This window comes from Pelophylax lessonae, assembly GCF_965119305.1.
Source record: "Pelophylax lessonae genome assembly, chromosome: 6".
Taxonomy (NCBI): Eukaryota; Metazoa; Chordata; class Amphibia; order Anura; family Ranidae; genus Pelophylax; species Pelophylax lessonae.
Window position 1 is genome coordinate 181225669 of NC_138773.1, and position 20816 is coordinate 181246484.

The following is a 20816-nucleotide window of genomic DNA, read 5'->3' on the forward strand; positions in this document are numbered from 1 at the left end:
TAATAAAAAAAAGAGCGACAATTTTCAAAAAATAACAATATTTTTCTACTTTGACAGTTAAAAAATATCCAATATATTCAATTTTTGTCATATATTTAGGCCAAAATGTATTTAGCTACATGTCTTTGACAAAAAAATTCTCAATGAGCGTATTTTTAACCGCTTTAAGACCGGAATATTTTACCCCATTCGCATTGCGCGGTCGTGCTACGCTGTACCCAAATAAAATGTATGTCCTTTTTTTTCCCACAAATAGAGCTTTCTTTTGGTGGTATTTGATCACCTGTGCGATTTTTACTTTTTGCGCTATAAACAAAAAAAGAGCGACAATTTTGAAAAAATAACAATATTTTTCACATTTTTTTATATGAAATCCCCCCCCCCAAAAAAAAATTTAAAAATCTAAATTTTTTAACATTTTAGGCCAATTGTTTGGTAAAAAAAAAAATCGCAATAAGCATATTTTAATTGGTTTGCGCAAAAGTTATCGCAGCTACTAACTACGGGAAAGATGTAGGTCATTTATGTCATTTTTTTTTTTTTTTAACGAGTAATGGCGGCGATCTGCGATTTTTTTTGCAGGACTGCGACATTGCGGTGAACAGATCGGACCATTGACTGACATTTTTGACACTTTTCGGGGGACCAGTGACATTACTACAGTAATCAGTGCTATAAATATGCACTGTTACTGTAATAATGACACTGGCAGGGAAGGGGTTAACTTTATTGGTGATCAAGGGGTTAAATGTATGCCTGGTGCTTACTGACGTGTGTGGGGGGAGGGGATTGTGTGACACAGGCACAGATCGCAGGTTCAGCTATGCTGAATCCTGTAATCTGTCCCTGCCTGTCACATAGGAGATCCGCCCGCTTTGTTTACAAAAGCGGGCGGATTTCCTCACTCGATCCCCGACGATCAAGGAAGAGCGGCGGTGATCACCGCCTCTCCTCCCCTGGCCTGACTCCCGCTGTGTCTGAATACAGCGGGAGCGAGCCTCAGGTGGCGCGCGCGCACCTCCCACAAGGGGAGGAGTCCAGCGACGCAGTTCTACGTCGCTGGACGGAATCGAGCCACTTTGCCAGCAGTACGCTCCATGTAAGCGGTCGGCAAGTGGTTAAAAACCGTAAAACACAAATCATAGCAAAAATGCACTACATGCTTTTCTACAGCTTCTCCATTGAAGTCTATGGTACCAAACAAAAAGCACAGTTTTGCGCGTAAAAAAGTACCTGACCCTTTCCAAAAACGCAATGGTTAAAACAAGCATAGATGTGAACATAGGAAACCAAGTTAAAGGGACTGTCGTGCATTTCTGCAAAAAACGCATAGGTGTGAACCCGATCTTATATATAGAGCACTGAGTTGGACATACTTTCTTTAATACTTTATGGCTGTAATGTTTAGATTTAAATTAAGAAAATGTCTTACCATACAAGCTTGACTTAGTCTGTACTCCATTGTTAGTACCTCTTGTAGTGTTAGGGAAGAGCCATTTTTAAGCTGTCTGAATGTAATTTTTAGGGATGTTGGAGACATTTTGGAAAGTGTCTGTAATAATAAATACAAATATAAAATGAAATACAGGATACAATAACAAAAGTCAATGTAAACCATACACAAATGCATTCGATTTATACACAAAAGACTTGTATTGTTGGCCTTGACGAAAAATGCAAGTTTTACAACTACTGTGCAGAGGAATAATAATCTGAGGTGGCTATACTTTTATCTTTACAAGCCATGAGCCAAGGGGGCATGACTCAAGGGGAGATTGAAATCCTGAGTTTTGATATAATGTTTGCCAACTTCTCACTAATCCTGGGCTCAAACATTGGGACTGTTTGCATCCTTAAATCCTTTATTCCTTTCTTTTTACAAAAAGTATATGCTTTTTTAGTTGAAGGTACCTACAAAAAACTAGAGTGACTGTGGGTACCATGCAACACTTCAATGTTCTGTCATGTACTAGAACAGGGTCGTTCAACAACATTCGCACCTCCCATCCTGTTCTTCAACAATCAACAATAGCCTTGACACATTCCATGGTGATTGGATTATGGTGCCCATGCTACCTGTTTGTATATACTGGGGTATGTTTTTGTCATTCATTAGAAATTAAGTGCTTTGGATAAGCTACAAAGCAACTTCAACATTACAGAATGGTTGGTTGGTCTGTCAAAGTACTTTGTCTGGGGCTTCTAAAATCTCCACTCCTTAAAATGGTGGAACATGGTTAATATGATTTTGACACACCGCATACTGCTCCAGGCTGTTTTTCTACATTTTGTAAAACAGGCAAGCTGTATGGCACTTTAAAATTCCATCAATGCTAAAGGGGCCTGTTTTTATTAGAGTGATGGATAACATGAGATCTCCACATGCAGCACTGAATATACTGCCTGTTCAAGTTAACTAAATTGATAATTTCAATATTGCAACGTATCTGAATTGTACATGACAATGGGTGCTGAATCACATGCATTTTTGGTACCATCTGCGGTGATCAAGCATCTAGGCCAAGTTTACATATCAGCAGCCCAAAAGGTGTCCTAGGATTAAAGGAATAAACACAAGGGCAAAAAGAAATGTGAAAAAGGTGGGAACAAACTGCAGAGGACAGGCTGTGGTATGAGATTTAAGGTAGGTTATAGGATACAGTTGTCTGTACCATACCTCAATGTATGCCCTATCTAAAGATTAAAAAGAGAGAAAAAAAACAGAGGTATTGAGTAATAAAGGGCTGGCGATGACATGGAACACAGGTCGTTTTTTTTATTATTATTAGTTTGTAATCTATACATACCCTTATCATTATTATCATGATTTTATTAATTTCCTGGACAATACATATAATATTTTATGTGATATTATATATAATTATATCATCTAGCTTTGGTCAAGTGTACTTACACAAATAACACAATGGATCTTTTTATGAGCAATATTTATCTATTTATGTCCGGTTATTTTAACAGCATCTAATTTATGGTAATATGGTGTGGCGCATGCAATTCCTCAATACAATGAAGTACATAAATTCCGTTCAGTCACACTATACACCTAAAAATGTACTACAATGCACCTCCCTCAGCTACATCCTTAACTAAGTAAAGTGCATGTATCAGTAAAGTGCATAAATCAATAACACACAATATTTAAACTATAACAATCACTGTGCAATACCGTGTACAAATATTGTAAACAATATAAAAAAAAAGTCAGCAACACAAGTCTCTGTGTGAAATACATATATCCAATAAACAGTGTTGCGATTCAGTGTTCATAAAGTGCTCCTAAAAAGTGTCTTGTGCCCAGAGGTAGAAAATCCAATATCTACACTTATTGTGACCGATTTGTGCTCCCCTTGTGAACACCAAATTCGCCAGATCTCCATGACCCTCTATAAATGGGCTTAAGCACTTTCGGAGTGTATCTTCCCTCCAGCAGCTTTATTCAGATTCGCTCCCCAGAACAGTTTCTTCATAAACTTGCCTCTATTTTGTATATGCAGAGGAAAAAAAACAGGAGGTAGCCTCCAATAGTGAAATTCAACATTTATTGGCAATTTAATACAATTAAAATACACAGATTCCCTAACAGTGCTTGTATATACACAAGCTGCAGCGCATGTAATCCACTTCCTGGAGCTACCTACTCTCCACAGACCGGAAGCATTAAAGCGGAAGTGATGTAGTAAGCTCGCCCAAATAGTTTCGTCACACTGATGTCTCTGGGAACAGCGCCATCTTAGTACACCCTGCTCTTTATATACCCTGCATAGATTGTTTGCTAATTAACCCTATAAATGCCTGTTCTCATCACCTATGCTGGCTAGAGCTAATATCTGAAAATTCCATCAGTGGTTCCTGCTAGTATGGCAGTATGGACCACTATCTCGTGTTCTTAAAAAGCACTCGTCCTCATTAAAGAGGTCCTTCACCACAATTGACAAGTGTGTCCATGCTACACTGTAATAAACAAAATAAAACCCATAGTTAGAAACTTTATATAAAGGAACTTTAAAATGATAAATATTAAAACAACCTTATTTATCCATATTACTTTAAAATAAAACTCCACTCCTATCATGTTGTAAATGAGAATTATGCCTGTCATAAATGCATGACTGCAAAACTAACTCCAGAATTCCCTCCCCATATTAATCTCCATCTGTTTGCACTTCCCCCCCCCCTCCACTGCCATATTTGGCACAATTTTTTGGGGGCAACGGGTACCTGGTTTTGACACATCACAGGTTCCAGAAGACTATGGGACCTTTCCCAAGACACAGCATGCATGCACAGTAGAAAACAGGCTCCTGCCAGCACCTGCACCTGAAGCTGATTGAAGAATTGGCTAGGGTGAGGACATTGCTGGACAGATAGGTGCCCTTATATTAAAAGTCAGCAGCAACAGTATTTGTAGCTGCTGACTCTTAATTTTTTTGAAGAAGCCTTCAGCTCCTCTTTTTAGACCCATTTATAGAGGGTCATGGAGATCTGGTGAGTGGGGTGCTCACAAGGGGAACACATATCAGTCACAGTAAGTGTAGATGATGAGATTTTTTACTTACCATAAAATCCATTTCTCTGATGTTCATTGACGAACACAGCTGCTGGTATTCATAACCACTGGGTTATACTGCCCCCTACAGGAGTAGGACACTAGGCAGAAAAAAAAATCTGGCTACACCCATGGGCAGTCCCAGGGGGTATACTTCCTCTCTCTGCTATAGCCACTCAGTTTTGTAACAAGCACTGTCAGGAGAATAATAACTCCGCAGAGGGGTGGGCGCTGTGTCAGTCAATGAACATCAGAGAAATGGATTCTACGGTAAGTCAAAAAAACCCATTTTCTCTTACGTTTGTTGACGGAGACAGCTCCTGGTATTCATAACCATTGGGACGTCCCAAAGCAGTGTTAAACATGAGGGGTGGGAAAAAACAAAAAATTCCCAAGGCTAAACATTAGTCAACCAGGCAACAACGGCTCAACCAAACAACCAGAGCCCACTTGAAAAAGACAATACACCCTCAAAGAGGATCAGGCCCTCTTAAACAGCAGCCTTCATAACCTTGCAGCCAAAGGAAGCATCCACAGATGCCAAGACATCCACTTTATAAAACTTTGTAAAAGTGTGTACCGACGACTAGGTGGCCGCCTTGCAAACCTGCGTCATTGACACCTGATGACGGAAGGCTCAGAAGGCACTAAGCACCCTAGTAGAGTGTGCCTTGACAGGGAAAGGAGGAACCTGACCCCTGATGGAATAGGCCTGAACCACCGTCTGTCTGATCCATCTGGAAATGTTCGCAGAGGAAGCAGACAACCCTTTTCGAGGTCCATCCGTGAGCACAAATAGAGAGTCTGACTTCCTGAAAGACTTCATAGCTACCAGGTAAACCCTAATTGTCCAGACCGCATGCAAGGCAATTTCCGTCGGATGTTTAGGCCTAGGACACAGGGAAGGCAACACAATGTCTTTGTTCAAATGAAAATCAGAGTCAACCTTTGGAAGGAACGAAAGACAGGGGCGAATAACCACCTTATCCCTGTGAATCACTAGGTAAGGTGAACGACAGGATAACGCTGCCAGTTCTGACACCCTGCGAGCAGAAGTGATAGCCACTAAAAAGGCCACCTTCTGAGAACAACGTTAGCAGGGGAATCTCCCATATGTTTTCAAAAGAAGGCTTCTGCAGGGCTGAAAGAACGAAATTAGGATCCCAAGGTGGCAACAGAGCCCGTGCTGGAGGAACAAAATGTCAGACACCCTGAAAAAAGGTACACACCAGGAAATGTGTGGCCAAAGGTCGTTGGAAGAAGACCACCAAAGCTGACACCTGGTCCTTGATGGTACTCAAGGCCAATTTCTGTTCAACCCCCGCTGAAGGAAGGTTAAGATCAGAGCCACCGAGAAGGAGCGAGGATGAACTTCAAGAGACTCACACCATGCAATGTACAAATATATATAAAAAATCCGCACTTGGGATATAGTAGAATCCAACTATCACCGGCTGCAGCCTACCTCTATAACTATAATCCTAGGATATATAGTAAGAAGTGAAAAGAAAAGGGGAGGTGTATGGCGCTGCCTGTGAATCACTTACTGCTAATTAGCATGGACCTAGATAAAGTGCATTGGTGCAATATCCATTAAAAACGAATGAATTTAAAAAACTCCTTAAAAATAAGTAAAACGTGAGATAATGATATTGTGAAAATAAAATTGTGCTGCACAAATGGTGAGTAAAAATCTCCTGTGGTCCACCAAATGTTACCACCTGATATCTTCAATAGTCAGGTGTGATGTGATACTATAAATCGCTGTATGAATAGTGCAATTTGTATAAATCAATAACGATAAATAACTTTGTGCAATAATACTATAAAAGGTATGTGTGAATAGTGTGGTTTAAGTGAAAATATATAAGTGACACCACTAAAAACATACACAAAATGATGAATAAAACGGTGTGTATAAATCCTAGGTTTAGCTAAATAGAAGACGATCTGAGAAATACGCAATTTAAAAATCGGCAGGGAACCACATATAAATATTAAATAACATTAAAAAGTAGCAGAAATTAATATTCAAAATATCCCAACTTTATGGAAAAATATATAAGTATGTAGTCCACAAAGTCCAATCAATTTTTCCAAGTATATCACAAAATTGAAGGTGCAAGAGAATATCCAAAAGTGACTTCAGTGCAAGATGATATATTTTCCAAAAGTGACTTCAGTGCAGGTGCCTTATTATATCTCTCAAGGGTGCCAAATATGGTGATCACTCCGTGCTCCCCGCACCCCCAGGACTGCACTCACCGGAATTAATTACCCCTACAGGGATAACGGGCCTTAGAATAGTGCTGCCTCCTACGCTTCTCGGATGCCCTTTGGTCTCCCTGAGTGGTCCTATAAGCTCCGTGTGCTGTCCTCTCGATATCCCAGATACACCTCCTCTTTTCTTTTCACCATGCAATGTACGTCTTCCACATATGATGGTAGATCTTCCTAGTAGATTTCCTAGCTTTCAACAGAGTAGGAATTACAGACTAAAATAAACCCCTGTCCTTCAGCACCTGGTGTTCAACAGCCAAGCCGTCAAAGCCAGCGACTGTAAAGCAGAATGGAAGACGCCAACAGATCCACCTTCGGAATGCCCCACCAGAGACACAGCTGAAGAAACACATCCGGATGAAGGGATCACTCCCCGTGGTCCAATGCCTGCTGACTAAGATAATCTGCCTGCTAATTTTCCACCCCAGGGAATGTGTACGGCGGAGAAGGCTGGAACGAACCCTTTTTTCCACCTTAGAATACCTGCTACCTACAGAGCCGCCAGGACACTTCTTGATGATTAACATAAGACACGGCCATGGCATTGTGTGCAGTGGACAACCCTGAAGACAATCTGTCCAATGCTCCAGACACAGTCTGATCGCTCGGAGTTCCAAGATATTGATCGGTAGTGTGAACTCCTTTAGCGTCCAGATGCCCTGAGCAGAATGCTTGCTGAGGACACCTCCCCAGCTGGACAGGCTGGCATCCATTGTGACAACTGTTCAATACAAGGGGAGGAAGGATTTTCCCAGCCGAAGTGCCTGAGAATAAAGCCATCATTATCAAGGACTCCCTTGTTTCCCGACTCACCCGGATCTGATATTCGAGAGACTGGGGAGTCTTGTCCCATTTGGTCAGAATCTTCCTTTACAGGGGCCTCATATGGAACTATGCAAACGGAACCGCCTGGATGGTAGACACCATCAGGCCCAGCAGTCGCATGCAAAAGTCCAGAGGGACGACCATCTGTTGGGCAGGAGGAGACGAAATTGCAGCCTGCAATTTCTGGCATTTGTCCAGAAGAAGGAGCACTCTTGCTAAAGCCAAGTCTAGAGTCAGGCCCAGATAATCCAGCTTTGTGGATGGAACCAGAGCAGACTTCTGAAAGTTCAGAACTCCTACAGTGTCCAGACTGTGATCTCCAGGTTGTCCACCAGAGCACTCCGCTCGCAGAAGGAGATCGTCCAAGTAGCCCAGTGCCAAAAATCCCCCATTGACCTAGCAAGGCTAGCACCGGGGCTAACACTTTTGTGAAGACCCGAGGAGCAGAGGCAAGACCAAAGGGTAATGCCACAAACTGATAATGGTCTTCTCCCACAGCAAAGTGGAGAAAATGCTGGTGACTGGCACATATTGGAATTCTGTACCCACACAAAGCACTTTAGCGCCTTGAGGTCCAGCATTTAGTGCTTGACCATTTCCACATTCCAATGGCCAGAATAAATTAATATTCTACCCAACGGAATGAATGAACAACCAAACAGTTGACGTGCCTAAACTCACTTCCAAAACGCAGCTTTAGGCATGTTTTTTAGGCTGCTTTTTCCTCCCCTGGAGCAAAGGCATCTAGGGGAGGAAGAAAAAGTCTTGCGTGCATGAAGCCTAAAGGTATTTCTGCACTTGGTGTAGTTTCATCTAAAGTATAATTTAAAGCTGACTCTCAAAGGCCTCCAACTGTAAACTGGTGGACTCTTCTGCAATTAAATGCACTAAAATATTATGAGCCTAGTGGTCTTGAAGTAAATTAAATTCACTGGTTAAACAAACCTGTTAGATTGTCACAATATCTTCTTATTTTAATTGGCAAACAAAAAAAACTGTTCTATTAAGCATTTACCTAAATGAGTTTGTGCTTTACAGAGGTTTTGCTGCATTTTGCATGGAGAAAGGCATAATACCCAGCTCATAAAAAGAGTGATTAGAATGTTTCAGTACGCACATCAGTACAAACATGCCCTTCATAGAATGCTATATTTAGCTCAACCTCTCTACGGGCTGGAAACACGTACAAGCTGTTTGTTCCAGAGACATTGTTAAGGCTGCACTGCCATCTATTAAAACACCCATATGGTACATGAAGGCCGTAGAAAAATCTAGGATCTCTAAACACTCCTAGCAACAATTTCAATGTACCTGCAGACAAAAAGAAAAAAAAAAAGACACCCACCTAGTGACATCAATTAACTATGTCTATTGCATAAAGTTCAAATTTGCACTGCTCAATAAAACAGTCAGCATAGAAATACCTATAAAAACCTTGAACCCTGCAAGCGTTGCACAGTCACATGCTCTGTAATAACAGTACTAGTTTGACAATGCACTACATAATTTATAAAAATACAAAGAATTTAACTTAGCACATAAGTAAACTGTTGCCACAAAATAATATACAGTGCATCCGGAAAGTATTCACAGCATTTTCCTTTTTCCACATTTTGTTACGTTACAGCCTTATTCAAAAATGTATTACATTCATTATTTTCCTCAAAATTCTACAAACAATACCCCATAATGACGACGTGTAAAAAGTTTGTTTGAAATCTTTGCAAATTTATTAAAAATAAAAAAAAAATAAAAAAATCACATGTACATAAGTATTCACAGCGTTTTCCATGACACTCAAAATTGAGCTCAGGTGCATCCTGTTTCCACTGATCATCCTTGATGTTTCTACAACTTGATTGGAGTCCACCTGTGGTAAATTCAGTTGATTAGACATGATTTGGAAAGGCACACATCAGTCTATATAAGGTCCCACGGTTAACAGTGCATGTTAGAGCACAAACCAAGCCATGAAGTCCAAGGAATTGTCTGTAGACAGATCTGGGGAAGGGTACAGAAAAACGTCTGCAGCATTGAAGGTCCCAATGTGCACAGTGGCCTCCATCATCCGCAAATGAAAGAGGTTTGAAACCACCAGGACTCTTCCTAGAGTAGGCCACCTAGCCAAACTGAGCATTTAGGGAAGAAGGGAGGTGATCAAGAACCCGATGGTCACTCTAAAAGAGCTCCAGTGTTTCTTTGTGGAGAGAGGAGAAACTTCTAGAAAAACCACCATCTCTGCAGCACTCCACCAATCAGACCTGTATGGTAGAGTGGCCAGACAGAAGCCACTCCTCAGTAAAAGGCACATGACAGCCCACCTGGAGTTTGCCAGAAGGTACCGGAAGGGATCTCAGACCATGAGAAACATAGTTCTCTTGTCTGATGAAACAAAAATAGAACTCAATGGCAAGTGTCACGCCTAGCGGAAACCATGCACCGCTCATCACCTGGCCAATACCATCCCTATGGTGAAGCATGGTGGTGGCAGCATCATGCTGTGGGGATGTTTTTCAGCAGCAGGAACTGGAAGACTAGTCAGGATCGAGGAAAAGATGAATGCAGCAATGTACAAAGACATTCTTAAAGAAGACCTGCTCCATAGCACTCTGGACCTTAGACTGGGGTGAAGTTTTATCTTCCAACAGGACAATGACCCTAAGCACACAGCCAAGAAAACAAAGGAGTGGCTACGGGACAACTCTACATGTTCTTGAGTGGCCCAGCCAGAGCCCAGACTAGAACCCTGATTGAACATCTCTCGAGATCTCAAAACGGCTGTGCACCGACTCTTCTCATCCAACCTGATGGAGCTTGAGAGGTGATGCAAAGAAGAATGGGAGAAACCGCCCAAAAATGTGCCAAGCTTGTACCATCATACTCAAAAATATTTGAGGCTGTAATTGGTGTTAAAAGGCTTCTTTCACACGGTCCACCTCCGTAGGCGGATCCGTGCTGCTCAGCGGGGGATTGATTCACAGATCCCCGCTGAGCAGGCAGGTGACAGCTCCGTCTCCGCTCTGTGTGCGGAGAGGGAGGTGTCAGAGCCCCATGCATCTCTATGACGGAATCGGATGAGAGCGGACCGCATGTCTGCTCTCATCCGATCCCATCTGATCCGATCCCCTGGACGGATGGAAAATAGGGTTTCCATCCGGATTTTACGGACAGGATCGGATGCGGATGGCAGCGGGTGTCAGCGGACATGTCTCTGCTGACATCCGCTGCCCCATAGGGGTGCATGGAGGATCCGATCAGATCCGCCTAAAAAACTGACAGGTGGATCTGATCGGATCGCTCGTGTGAAAGGACCCTAAAGAACACAGCTTGGCTGCTATTTTCAGAGGTATGGATTACTATCAATATTAAGCATTTGGGTAGTTTACCTTTCCAGCATAAAACAATAACTTTTTGGTCAAATGCAAAATTTGACCCAGTCTGTTTGTCAACACTTAATACTTCAGCATGAGTAAATTCTGAAATGTATTTTACATTAACCATCTCATAAAATGCTCTTAGGAAATATCAGCAGAAAAGCTCTCCTCTTTCCCCAGTGCAAAATACATTAGAATGAATTAAAACTGAGCAGCATGCTACCATTCAAAGCTAGTCTGGAGTGTGGTTCAAAACTTTAACAAAGCAATAGATCATCAAAGTCAGAGCTGTATTGTACTAAGGAAAGCAGGGCAGCTCCCAGTGACTGGCTAATTGGTGGCTTCACAAGTGGTTTGATCACTCTAATCATAATCACAGGCAAATGGAAAGGTGGTTTCCTTAGAATGCACATTTACGGGGTGTTCACTGTCCATAGTTCCATGAACACTCATAATTGCTAGTATTTTTCTATGCACTTATGTAAAAAGGAATGTTGCAATGTTCATATGTATGCTGCATTTATTCAGATACCCAGTTAATAAGCTGTTCTTTGTAGATAGGAAGTCTGTTTTTTTTTGGGGGGGGGGGGGGGGGGGGTTGCTTAAAAACGTTGTGTTCCTGCCCCTTTTTATTTTTGCGTTGCTTAAGAAACGTGTCCGTTGTTTATATATTTACAATTAAAAGCCCTGTCTAAAAACATTGTTGGTTAACAAAAGATAGGGGTGGAATTTCCAAAGTCCATATGAAGATCTTTATTGCTACATGATAGAAAGTTAAAAGGCGCTAACGCGCTTCGACATATAACCTTGATCCCCTTGGTGATCAGGGCTATATGCCAAAACGTGTTAGCTCTTTTCACTATCACGTAGCAATAAAGATCTTCATATGGACTTTGGAGTTGCAGCTCTATTTTTTGTTGACTGCTAACTGTAATGGACGGAGGCCATTCGAGCCAGAGCGTCCAATTTTGGATTCCACTTTTGACTTATTGCTGTGCTGTGAGCACTTCACCTGTGCCTGTTTTTCCTAAAAAACAGAATTTTTGTAAAATCTTACCTGTAAAATTCCTTTCTCTGAGTCCTCCGACAGTCGCCGCCCCTTCATATTCATCACCAATGGGTTATGTCCCCTTATCCGTAGGAGTAGCTAGGCAATAGAATATGTTATTACAAAGACTTTTAACATATCCCCACCCCCAGGGGGTGGTCCCCTCAGTACATAACCCTCCACTTCCTGTATCCAACTCAGTTTCAGTGGAATAGCAGTAGAGAGTACATCAAAAACCCCAAAAGAGGGGCGGGGGCGGCGACTGTCGGAGGACTCAGAGAAAGGAATTTTACAGGTAAGATTTTACAAAAATTCAGTTTTCTCTTACGTCCTCCGACAGTCGCCGCCCCTTCATATTCATCACCAATGGGATGTCCCAAAGCAGTGTAAACATGAGGGGTGGGAAGAACTCAGCCGCGCCCAAGGCAACGCCGTCTCCCCATCAGAGAAAGGAACCTTACCAAAGGAAGGAAACCAGTTGGGCATAAGAACAAAACACTCGCTCAACAGGAGCAAGAAAACCCAGGGAAAAACAAATGTCCCAAACAGTCAAAGAACCCGTAACAAGGGCTCTAGGGAACTGCCGCACTAAGAACCTTGCGGCCAAAGGAAGCATCAGCCGATGCCTGAACATCTACTCTGTAGAATTTTGTGAAAGTGTGTACGGTCGACCAAGTCGCCGCCTTACACACCTGGGCCACAGAGGCCCCATGACGACAGGCCCAAGACGTACTCAGAGACCTGGTAGAGTGCGCCTTCACAGGTACAGGGGGAACTTTCCCCTTCAAAGCATAGGCCTGTTCAATGGTCTGTCTGATCCATTTGGCGATGGTAGAAGCCGACGCCGCCATGCCCTTCCGAGGACCTTCCGGAAGAACAAACAAGGCATCCGACTTGCGAAAAGACTCAGTCGATTTTAAGTAGACTCTAATCGCCCGGACAACATCCAAGGAGTGAAGCAGCACCTCCGTCGGATGCTTAGGCTTCGCGCAGAGCGAAGGTAGGACAATGTCCTCATTGAGATGAAAGTCCGAAACCCTTTTTGGAAGAAAAGAAGGGTTAGGTCGCAAGACCACCTTGTCCAAATGCACAACCAGATACGGAGATTTGCAGGACAAGGCTGCCAGCTCCGACACTCGACGAGCCGAGGTGATAGCCACCAAAAAGGCGACCTTCTTGGATAACAAAGACAGCGAGATCTCCCTGATCTTTTCAAAAGGAGCACGCTGCAATACAGACAGGACTAGATTCAAGTCCCAAGGGGGAAGAGGGTCCCTCCTAGGAGGGATCAGATGACGTACCCCCTGCACAAAAGTGCCAACCAAAGCGTTAGATGCCACAGGACGTTGAAACAGAACGGCCAAAGCGGACACCTGACCCTTGATCGTAGCCAGCGCCAAACGCTGTTCAACACCCGTCTGAAGGAAGGACAACACCCTAGACACTGAATAAGTGGTAGGAGAGAAACCCCTGTATTCGCACCAGGCAAAATACGCCTTCCAAGTACGGTAGTAAACCTTCCCCGAGGAAGACTTCCTCGCATTGATCAAGGTGTGAATGACCTCAGGGGAAAGACCCCTGTTCTTCAGGACCTCGGTCTCAACAGCCAGGCCGTCAAAGCCAGCGACTGTAAAGCAGGATGGAAGATCGGTCCTTGCGACAGAAGATCTTCTCGAAGAGGCAGACGCCACGGGACGTCGATTGCCAGGTTTACGAGGTCTGCGTACCAGGACCGGCGAGGCCAGTCCGGTGCCACAAGAATCACCGCAGTTGGTTCCGAGTGCAACCTGCGAAGGAACCTGGACAGCAACTGAATCGGTGGAAACGCATACATCAGTCGGTACTGATGCCACGGGGCAACCAACGCGTCCGACGCGTCTGCCCGAGGATCGCGCGTCCGTGCCACGAACCGTGGAACTTTGTTGTTCAGACGAGACGCGAACAGGTCTACCTCCGGGAGACCCCACTTCGCGCACAACATCTGGAAGACATCCGGGTGAAGGGACCATTCCCCCTGGTCCAGGGTCTGGCGGCTCAGATAATCCGCCTGCCAATTCTCCACCCCCGGAATGTGAACTGCTGATATTGCCGGGACATGCGTCTCGGCCCAAGACAGAATCGCGGCCACTTCTCGAGCCGCCTGGGCACTCCTGGTGCCCCCTTGGTGATTGATGTAAGCCACCGCCGTGGCATTGTCCGTCTGCACCCTGACCGGACAGCCGTGGAGACAGTCCGTCCAACGGCGAAGACAGAGAAGTATCGCATGCAGTTCCAAAATGTTGATCGGAAGGGAAGACTCCTCCGTCGACCAAACACCCTGGGTGGACAGAACGCCCAGAACACCACCCCAGCCCGACAGGCTGGCGTCCGTGGTGATCACCGTCCATGAAAAGGGACGAAAAGACTTGCCCCCCGACACTGAGGGGGACCGAAGCCACCACAGAAGATCCCTTCTGGTCTGAGAACTCAAGGATATCTGAAGATCCAGAGAGTGCGGTCGCCCGTCCCACTTGGACAATATCTCCGCTTGGAGACCCCGAGTGTGAAACTGGGCGAAGGGAATCGCCTCGAAAGCCGAGACCATCAATCCCAGACACCGCATGCACGTCCGAACGGATGAGAACTGATTGTCCCTGAGGGACCTGACTCCCTCCTGAAGAGTCCTGAGTTTGTCGTCCGGTAGGAAGACCTTCGCCTGGACAGAGTCCAGAATCATTCCCAGGTATGGGAGGCGGACTGACGGGCACAATGTTGATTTTGGGAAATTGATCGTCCAACCAAACTCTTGCAGAGTCTGCAACGTGACGGACAGATCCTTCACCAGACCTTGGTTGGTCGCAGACCGAACCAGAATATCGTCCAGATATCCCAGGACCGATATGCCCTGGGCTCTCAACAAGGCCAGAACCGGAGCCAGCACTTTGGTGAACACCCTCGGAGCCGAGGCGAGACCGAAAGGCAAAGCCACAAATTGGTAATGATCCTCCGCTATGGCGAATCGAAGGTACCTCTGGTGACCCTCGAAGATGGGGATGTGAAGATACGCATCCTTCAAGTCGATGGAAGCCATGAATTCCCCCGGAACCAGGGCAGCCACCACCGACCGCAGTGATTCCATGCGGAACTTGCGCACCCGCACAAAGCGGTTTAGCGCCTTCAAGTCCAGAATCGGACGTACCTTGCCCTCTTTCCTGGGCACGGTGAACAGATTGGAATAGAACCCCCGAAATCTGTCCCGATGAGGCACCGGGACCACCACACCCTGAGCCTTCAGGTCCTGCACCGCTAGGCGCAGGTCCCGCAAACGCTCCGGGGATAACAGAAGATTTGAGGGAAAAAATCTGCTCTTCGGCCGAGAGAGAAACTCGATCTTGTAGCCAGATTGAACGATTTCCTGAACCCACCTGTCCCGAACCCGGGACAGCCATGGTCGAGAGAAGCCGAGCAAGCGTCCCCCCACCCCAGACTCGGGTGAGGGCGTCCCTTCAGGCCGCACTGTTGTGGGCCGCAGAACCGGATTGGCCGGACTTTTGCTTACCTGTCCACGGCTTCTTGTGGGAGCCTTGACCCTTAGACGGCTTGCCCCTATAGTGTGACCGAAAGGCACGAAAGGACCCCTGATGGGGTCGAAAGGAAGCATGCTTCTTACCAGGAGCCGCCTTGGGCTTGTGGGATTGAGGCAAGAGCGTGCTCTTACCACCCGTAACTCCCTTAATCAGTGCATCTAAGGATTCGCCAAAAAGGCGAGAACCATCATAAGGCAAATTGGCCAAAGTCTTACGGGAAGATTGATCCACAGACCAACACTTCAACCAAACCAGGCGGCGATTTAACACCGCCACACTGTGTACACGTGCAGCCAACGGAACCATATCCAGGTCCGCATCGCACAAATACATGACACCCTGGTGGATTTGATCCACCATATCCAAGGTCGCCTGGGGGGCAGAATCAGCCACCAGGACCCGCCTAAGCACCTGCGTCCAGCTCGCGACCGCCTGGGCCGCCATAAGAGAAGCAAATAAGGCTTTTAACATAGAACCCATAATAGAATAGGTGTGACGGGCAAGAGATTCCATTCTCTTGTCCGTGGCATCCCGGAACACCGGGGTGTCTTCAGCCGGAATCGCAGTGGATTTGTTCAAAACCGCTATCGCATGATCCACCGGCGGTGGAATACACCAGCGCTCATCAGTAGCAGGCGTAAAGGGATAGCGTAGCTTAAACCTACTAGGTACAGCAAATGGTTTGCGTATATTACGCCACTGTTCTTTCACAGCGTTTTGGAAATCATCAGTGCAGGGGAACACCTGCGACGCTTTGCGTCTTTTCTGCGTTCCATAAGCCGCTAAGGCAGCTGGAGGACATGATTCCTCCTCTAATCGCAGTGTGTGCTTGATAGAAGCAACCAATTCATCCATGAGTGCAAGCTCCTCAGATGAGCCAGGGGGAGAATTATTAACCCCCTCCACCTCAGCCTCCATCTCTGACCCGATAAGGTCCAGGGAGGAACGGGACCCCGATAAGGAGATCCCAGCCACAGCAGCCACAGCACCATCACCCTCTGAATCAGAGGAAACTGACACCCTGGGCCTTTTTGCGGATTGAGCAGCCACCAGCTTTTGCACCTGAGTCGCAAGGCTAGCCACAATCGCAGCCAAATCCCCCCCGGGGGGGGGGAGATTGCAGACCCCTGGCTTCCCACTAAGGCTGTAGGAAATTTGTTTTCCTGAGAATCCATGCCCCTGTAGCAGAAAAATAAATGGGTGACCGCCCCTTTAAGAGAGCGCTGCGATCGTAGCCCACTTCACACAAAAAACCCCCCACACAAGGGACCCCCACAGGGACAATGAACCAAGGCAGGACACAGGGAATAGAGGGAAATGAACCTGAAGATCGCTGCTGCTGCTGCTGCCTGCGGTGCTTCTGAAGGAAAGGAAGTGCTGGTATACAGGGCGCTCTATTAAAGCCTATGGAGGCTACAAGAAAATGGCCGCCATGCATGTAAAACATGCGGCCGGAGCGATCGCAGCCAAAATGGCGCCGTTTGGCGCCGAAACCGCCGCTCCCACACTCCATGAGGGTGAAATAGTAAAATACACCAATTGCCCAGCAAAAGGAATAAACATGTTAAACCGCCGCAGCGGCGCTGTATGTGCCCCAAGCATGAGAAACTCAAGCCCCACAGCACACAGCCGTTCACATACAGACTGACACAGAGTGCAGCACAACCCCCCCTCCTGCAGCCCACAGCATGCAATACGAGGGATAGGGAGACAGTAACAGTGTGAACACAGGGTAAGTTAACACAGTCCCAGACTGACACCCCCCAGACAGACAGGTCCCCACATACATACACTTACCTCTTACATGGCGTGGGGAACCCGCACAGGCGAACAAACCGCTGAACATGAGGCAGGGAGAGTCGCATCTAGGACGCATCAGAGGGTGGGTTGAGAAACCGCACAGCGTCCGGTGAGGTAGCCACCTCACCTGGCATCCCTGCACGGAACAGGGATGGGTCATTCAGAAAACTCAGGAGCGATACCTGACTGAACGCTCGATGGCGGGCTGAGAAACCACTGACCCACAACCTGCGACCAGGGGGGTCAGCCCGAGACTCAGCCCGCATGATCCTCTTCTTCCGAAGAACTAACTAACGCTGATAAAATAACAGCTAACAAGAAAGAGAGAAAAACTCAAATAAAAACCAAAGAAAGGAAAGAGAGCTGAGACAAGGTGTCCCAGCACAGAAACATCCAGCCACTCCTGACAGCTAGACAAATGAAACTGAGTTGGATACAGGAAGTGGAGGGTTATGTACTGAGGGGACCACCCCCTGGGGGTGGGGATATGTTAAAAGTCTTTGTAATAACATATTCTATTGCCTAGCTACTCCTACGGATAAGGGGACATAACCCATTGGTGATGAATATGAAGGGACGGCGACTGTCGGAGGACGTAAGAGAAACATTATTACCTTTGTCAGCCAGTAAAAGTACCACTTTAACTCCTTTCAGACCGTTCGCCGCAGATGTACTGCAGCAGGCAGCAGCTCCCAGGCAAATAGCCGTACATGTACAGCGTTCACTCTCGGGAGTCTAGGGGGTGAGCACGCGCTGCTGCCGCGCGCTCCCGCCCCCGCTTGTCAGCAGGGAAGCCGATGCGTGTGTCAGGCAGCTCCGATTGCCGCCTGACACCTGCGAACGTTCCCCGCTGAGAGAGAAGGACGGTCGGCTGTTGTAAACACAGCCGACCGTCCTTCTCCCTGGGATGATCACAGAGCCCATGTGATCCTGCTATATAGGATCACATGTCTCTATGGTCATCTCAGACGCCACACCCCCCCCCCCCCACAGTTAGAATCACTCCCCTAGGCTCACATTTAACCCCTTGATCACCCACAGGGTTAACCCCTTCCCTGGCAATGGCATTATTACAGTAACATTGCATATTTTTAGCACTGATTACTGTAGTAATGTCACTGGTACCCCCAAAAGTGTCAAAAATGTCAGTTAGGGGTCCGATCTGTCCGCCGCAATGTCGCAGTCCTGCAAAAAAAATCGCAATTATTAGTAAAAAAAAAAAAATAAAAACAATAAAAATGGCATTATTCTTTCCCGTAGTTAGTAGACGCAATAACTTTTGCGCAAACCGATCTAAATACGCTTATTGCAATTTTTTTTTAACATTTTTTGGCCTTAAATGTTAAAAAATTTTGATTTTTAAATTTTTTTTTGGGAATGTCATATAGCAGAATGTGAAAAAATAAAAATTGCATAGGTGATCAAATACCACCAAAAGAAAGCTCTATTTGTGGGAAAAAAGGACGTAAATTTTGTTTGGGTACAGCATTGCACGACCGTGCAATTGTCCGTTAAAGTAATGGAGTGCCGAATCGCAAAATAGGACCTGGTCAGGGTCTTCTGGGACTGAAGTGGTTAAGTTCCACCTTTCTGTCAATTCATTGTCCAATAAGTGCCCAGATAGCAAGGATAACTAGCCACAAATGTTTGGTAATGTTGAATTGTAAGTCTGTTAACGCTGCACATTTTCATTGGCAAGTTGTACACTTGCAGAGCACTTGAAGCACAAGTTCTAGGTCACACTTTTCCAATTTAGAGCAAATTTGCATGGCAAGTCTCTAGCAAGGGCAAAGTTGCAGTGGTGAGTCTGCAGCAAGAGCTCTGCAAGTCTACAGCATGAAAATTCAGCCACAGTGACCCCAGATTATACAGCATACTTGCAGAATGCTCCATGTTCGGTGTACTGTGGGAGACCAGATATAGTGAATGCAGTGTCCTGGGTTTAGTAACACTTTAAACTTGCATTAGATTGTAAATAATAATAAATATACTGAATGTAACACAGCCTCGTTCGATTTTACAGTTGCAGCCAAATGTATTGTATTTCTCTACCTTTTCTCGAAGGATCCTAACGCAAATAAGAGCTGATACAAATAAAAAACATCTGCTAATAATTATGTTTATTTGGATTTTATTGATCTTTCAAGCAGGTTATTTAATTTGGCAAACTTTTTTTAGTTATAGATAAATTGGGAAAGTGTTAAGCCGGCCATACATGGATCCAAATTTTACCAGTTCACCAGGGACTGGCCGAATTTTCGATCCATATATTGCAATGGAAATTTGAGGCCTGCAATGTTTTTACCTTCAGCTTACATTAATGATAATCTTTATTATTAATATGACTTACAGTGAACTTTTGATGGCTCTAGAGTTTCAGAATACTGTTTGGGCATTATGAAAAACAAAATGGACACCATACACAGCTGTGGAATTTTATCTGAAGCAACTATCTGACAAAAAATCTCTTCTCTGGCCATCTGATACCATAATCTATAGACTCTGTGGAATGTCACTTCAAAGGAGGTGGGAGGTAAGAATGAAACAGGAAGTACTTGACCATAAATGGTAGCTGGTGTGTTAAAGAGGACCTGTATTAAGATTCTAAGAATACCCTCTTTAACCCCCCTATTGATATATGGAAGGGAGTGTCTCTACCTGGATGGGTGGGAGTGGGGCAAAAGTAGGGTATAAAAAAGCAAGACAAACTCTCTTTCTTCCTTTTAATCCCTGGACATGATGGGGACGTAAGGTTTTTCTGTGTAATGTATCTCTATTGTTCTGTGTACCTTTTACTGTAGCCTTCTTTGTCCAATGGCAACACTGTATTTGTAACATCACTGCTTTTAAGATTTTATCATCTAGGTTATATTGGAATATTGATAACTGATTAATCGAAAGTTTATTTTCTGTAGAATTAAATTAGATCTTTATTTTTAGCACAGTTATCATTTGTTATTCATTTATTGGTAAAAGCCACAACAGCATTGGCTAGATTCTTATATAGACAAAAGGTTGTGCTCACTTATTATATTTATCCTTAAGCGAATAAGTGAGGTGGTAGAAATCGCCAAATTAGTATGGGTAGGGTGGTTGTGCAGAAGTTGATCTACCGATCAACTTCTGTACAACCACCCTGTTACGTTTTCCCGACTGATCAGTGTGTCTGGCTTTGGCTGGAAGCACTAATCAGTGTATTCTGACGGTGGGGAAGTCTCTCCGCTGTCAGAATACAATAACTCACTGGGAAGGATTTCCCATCCACATCAAATGTGTGGATTGCGGAATTGTTTAATTCTTTTGTTCAGCCCACTGGTTGAACAAAAAAGAATGAATAATGTTTGGGCTGCCCTAGA

At 45.0% G+C, this 20816-nt stretch overlaps 1 protein-coding gene across 1 annotated transcript in view; it reads right to left on the reverse strand.

Annotated features, from left to right (window-relative positions):
• The window catches only part of HIBCH (3-hydroxyisobutyryl-CoA hydrolase), a 225500-nt gene that overhangs the window by 11881 nt on the left and 192803 nt on the right, over window positions 1-20816 (reverse strand). Inside the window, exon 12 of the mRNA XM_082260054.1 lies at window positions 1433-1552. Within this exon, the coding sequence (XP_082116180.1) occupies window positions 1433-1552 (120 nt within the window). The remainder of the gene's footprint in view (window positions 1-1432; window positions 1553-20816) is intronic.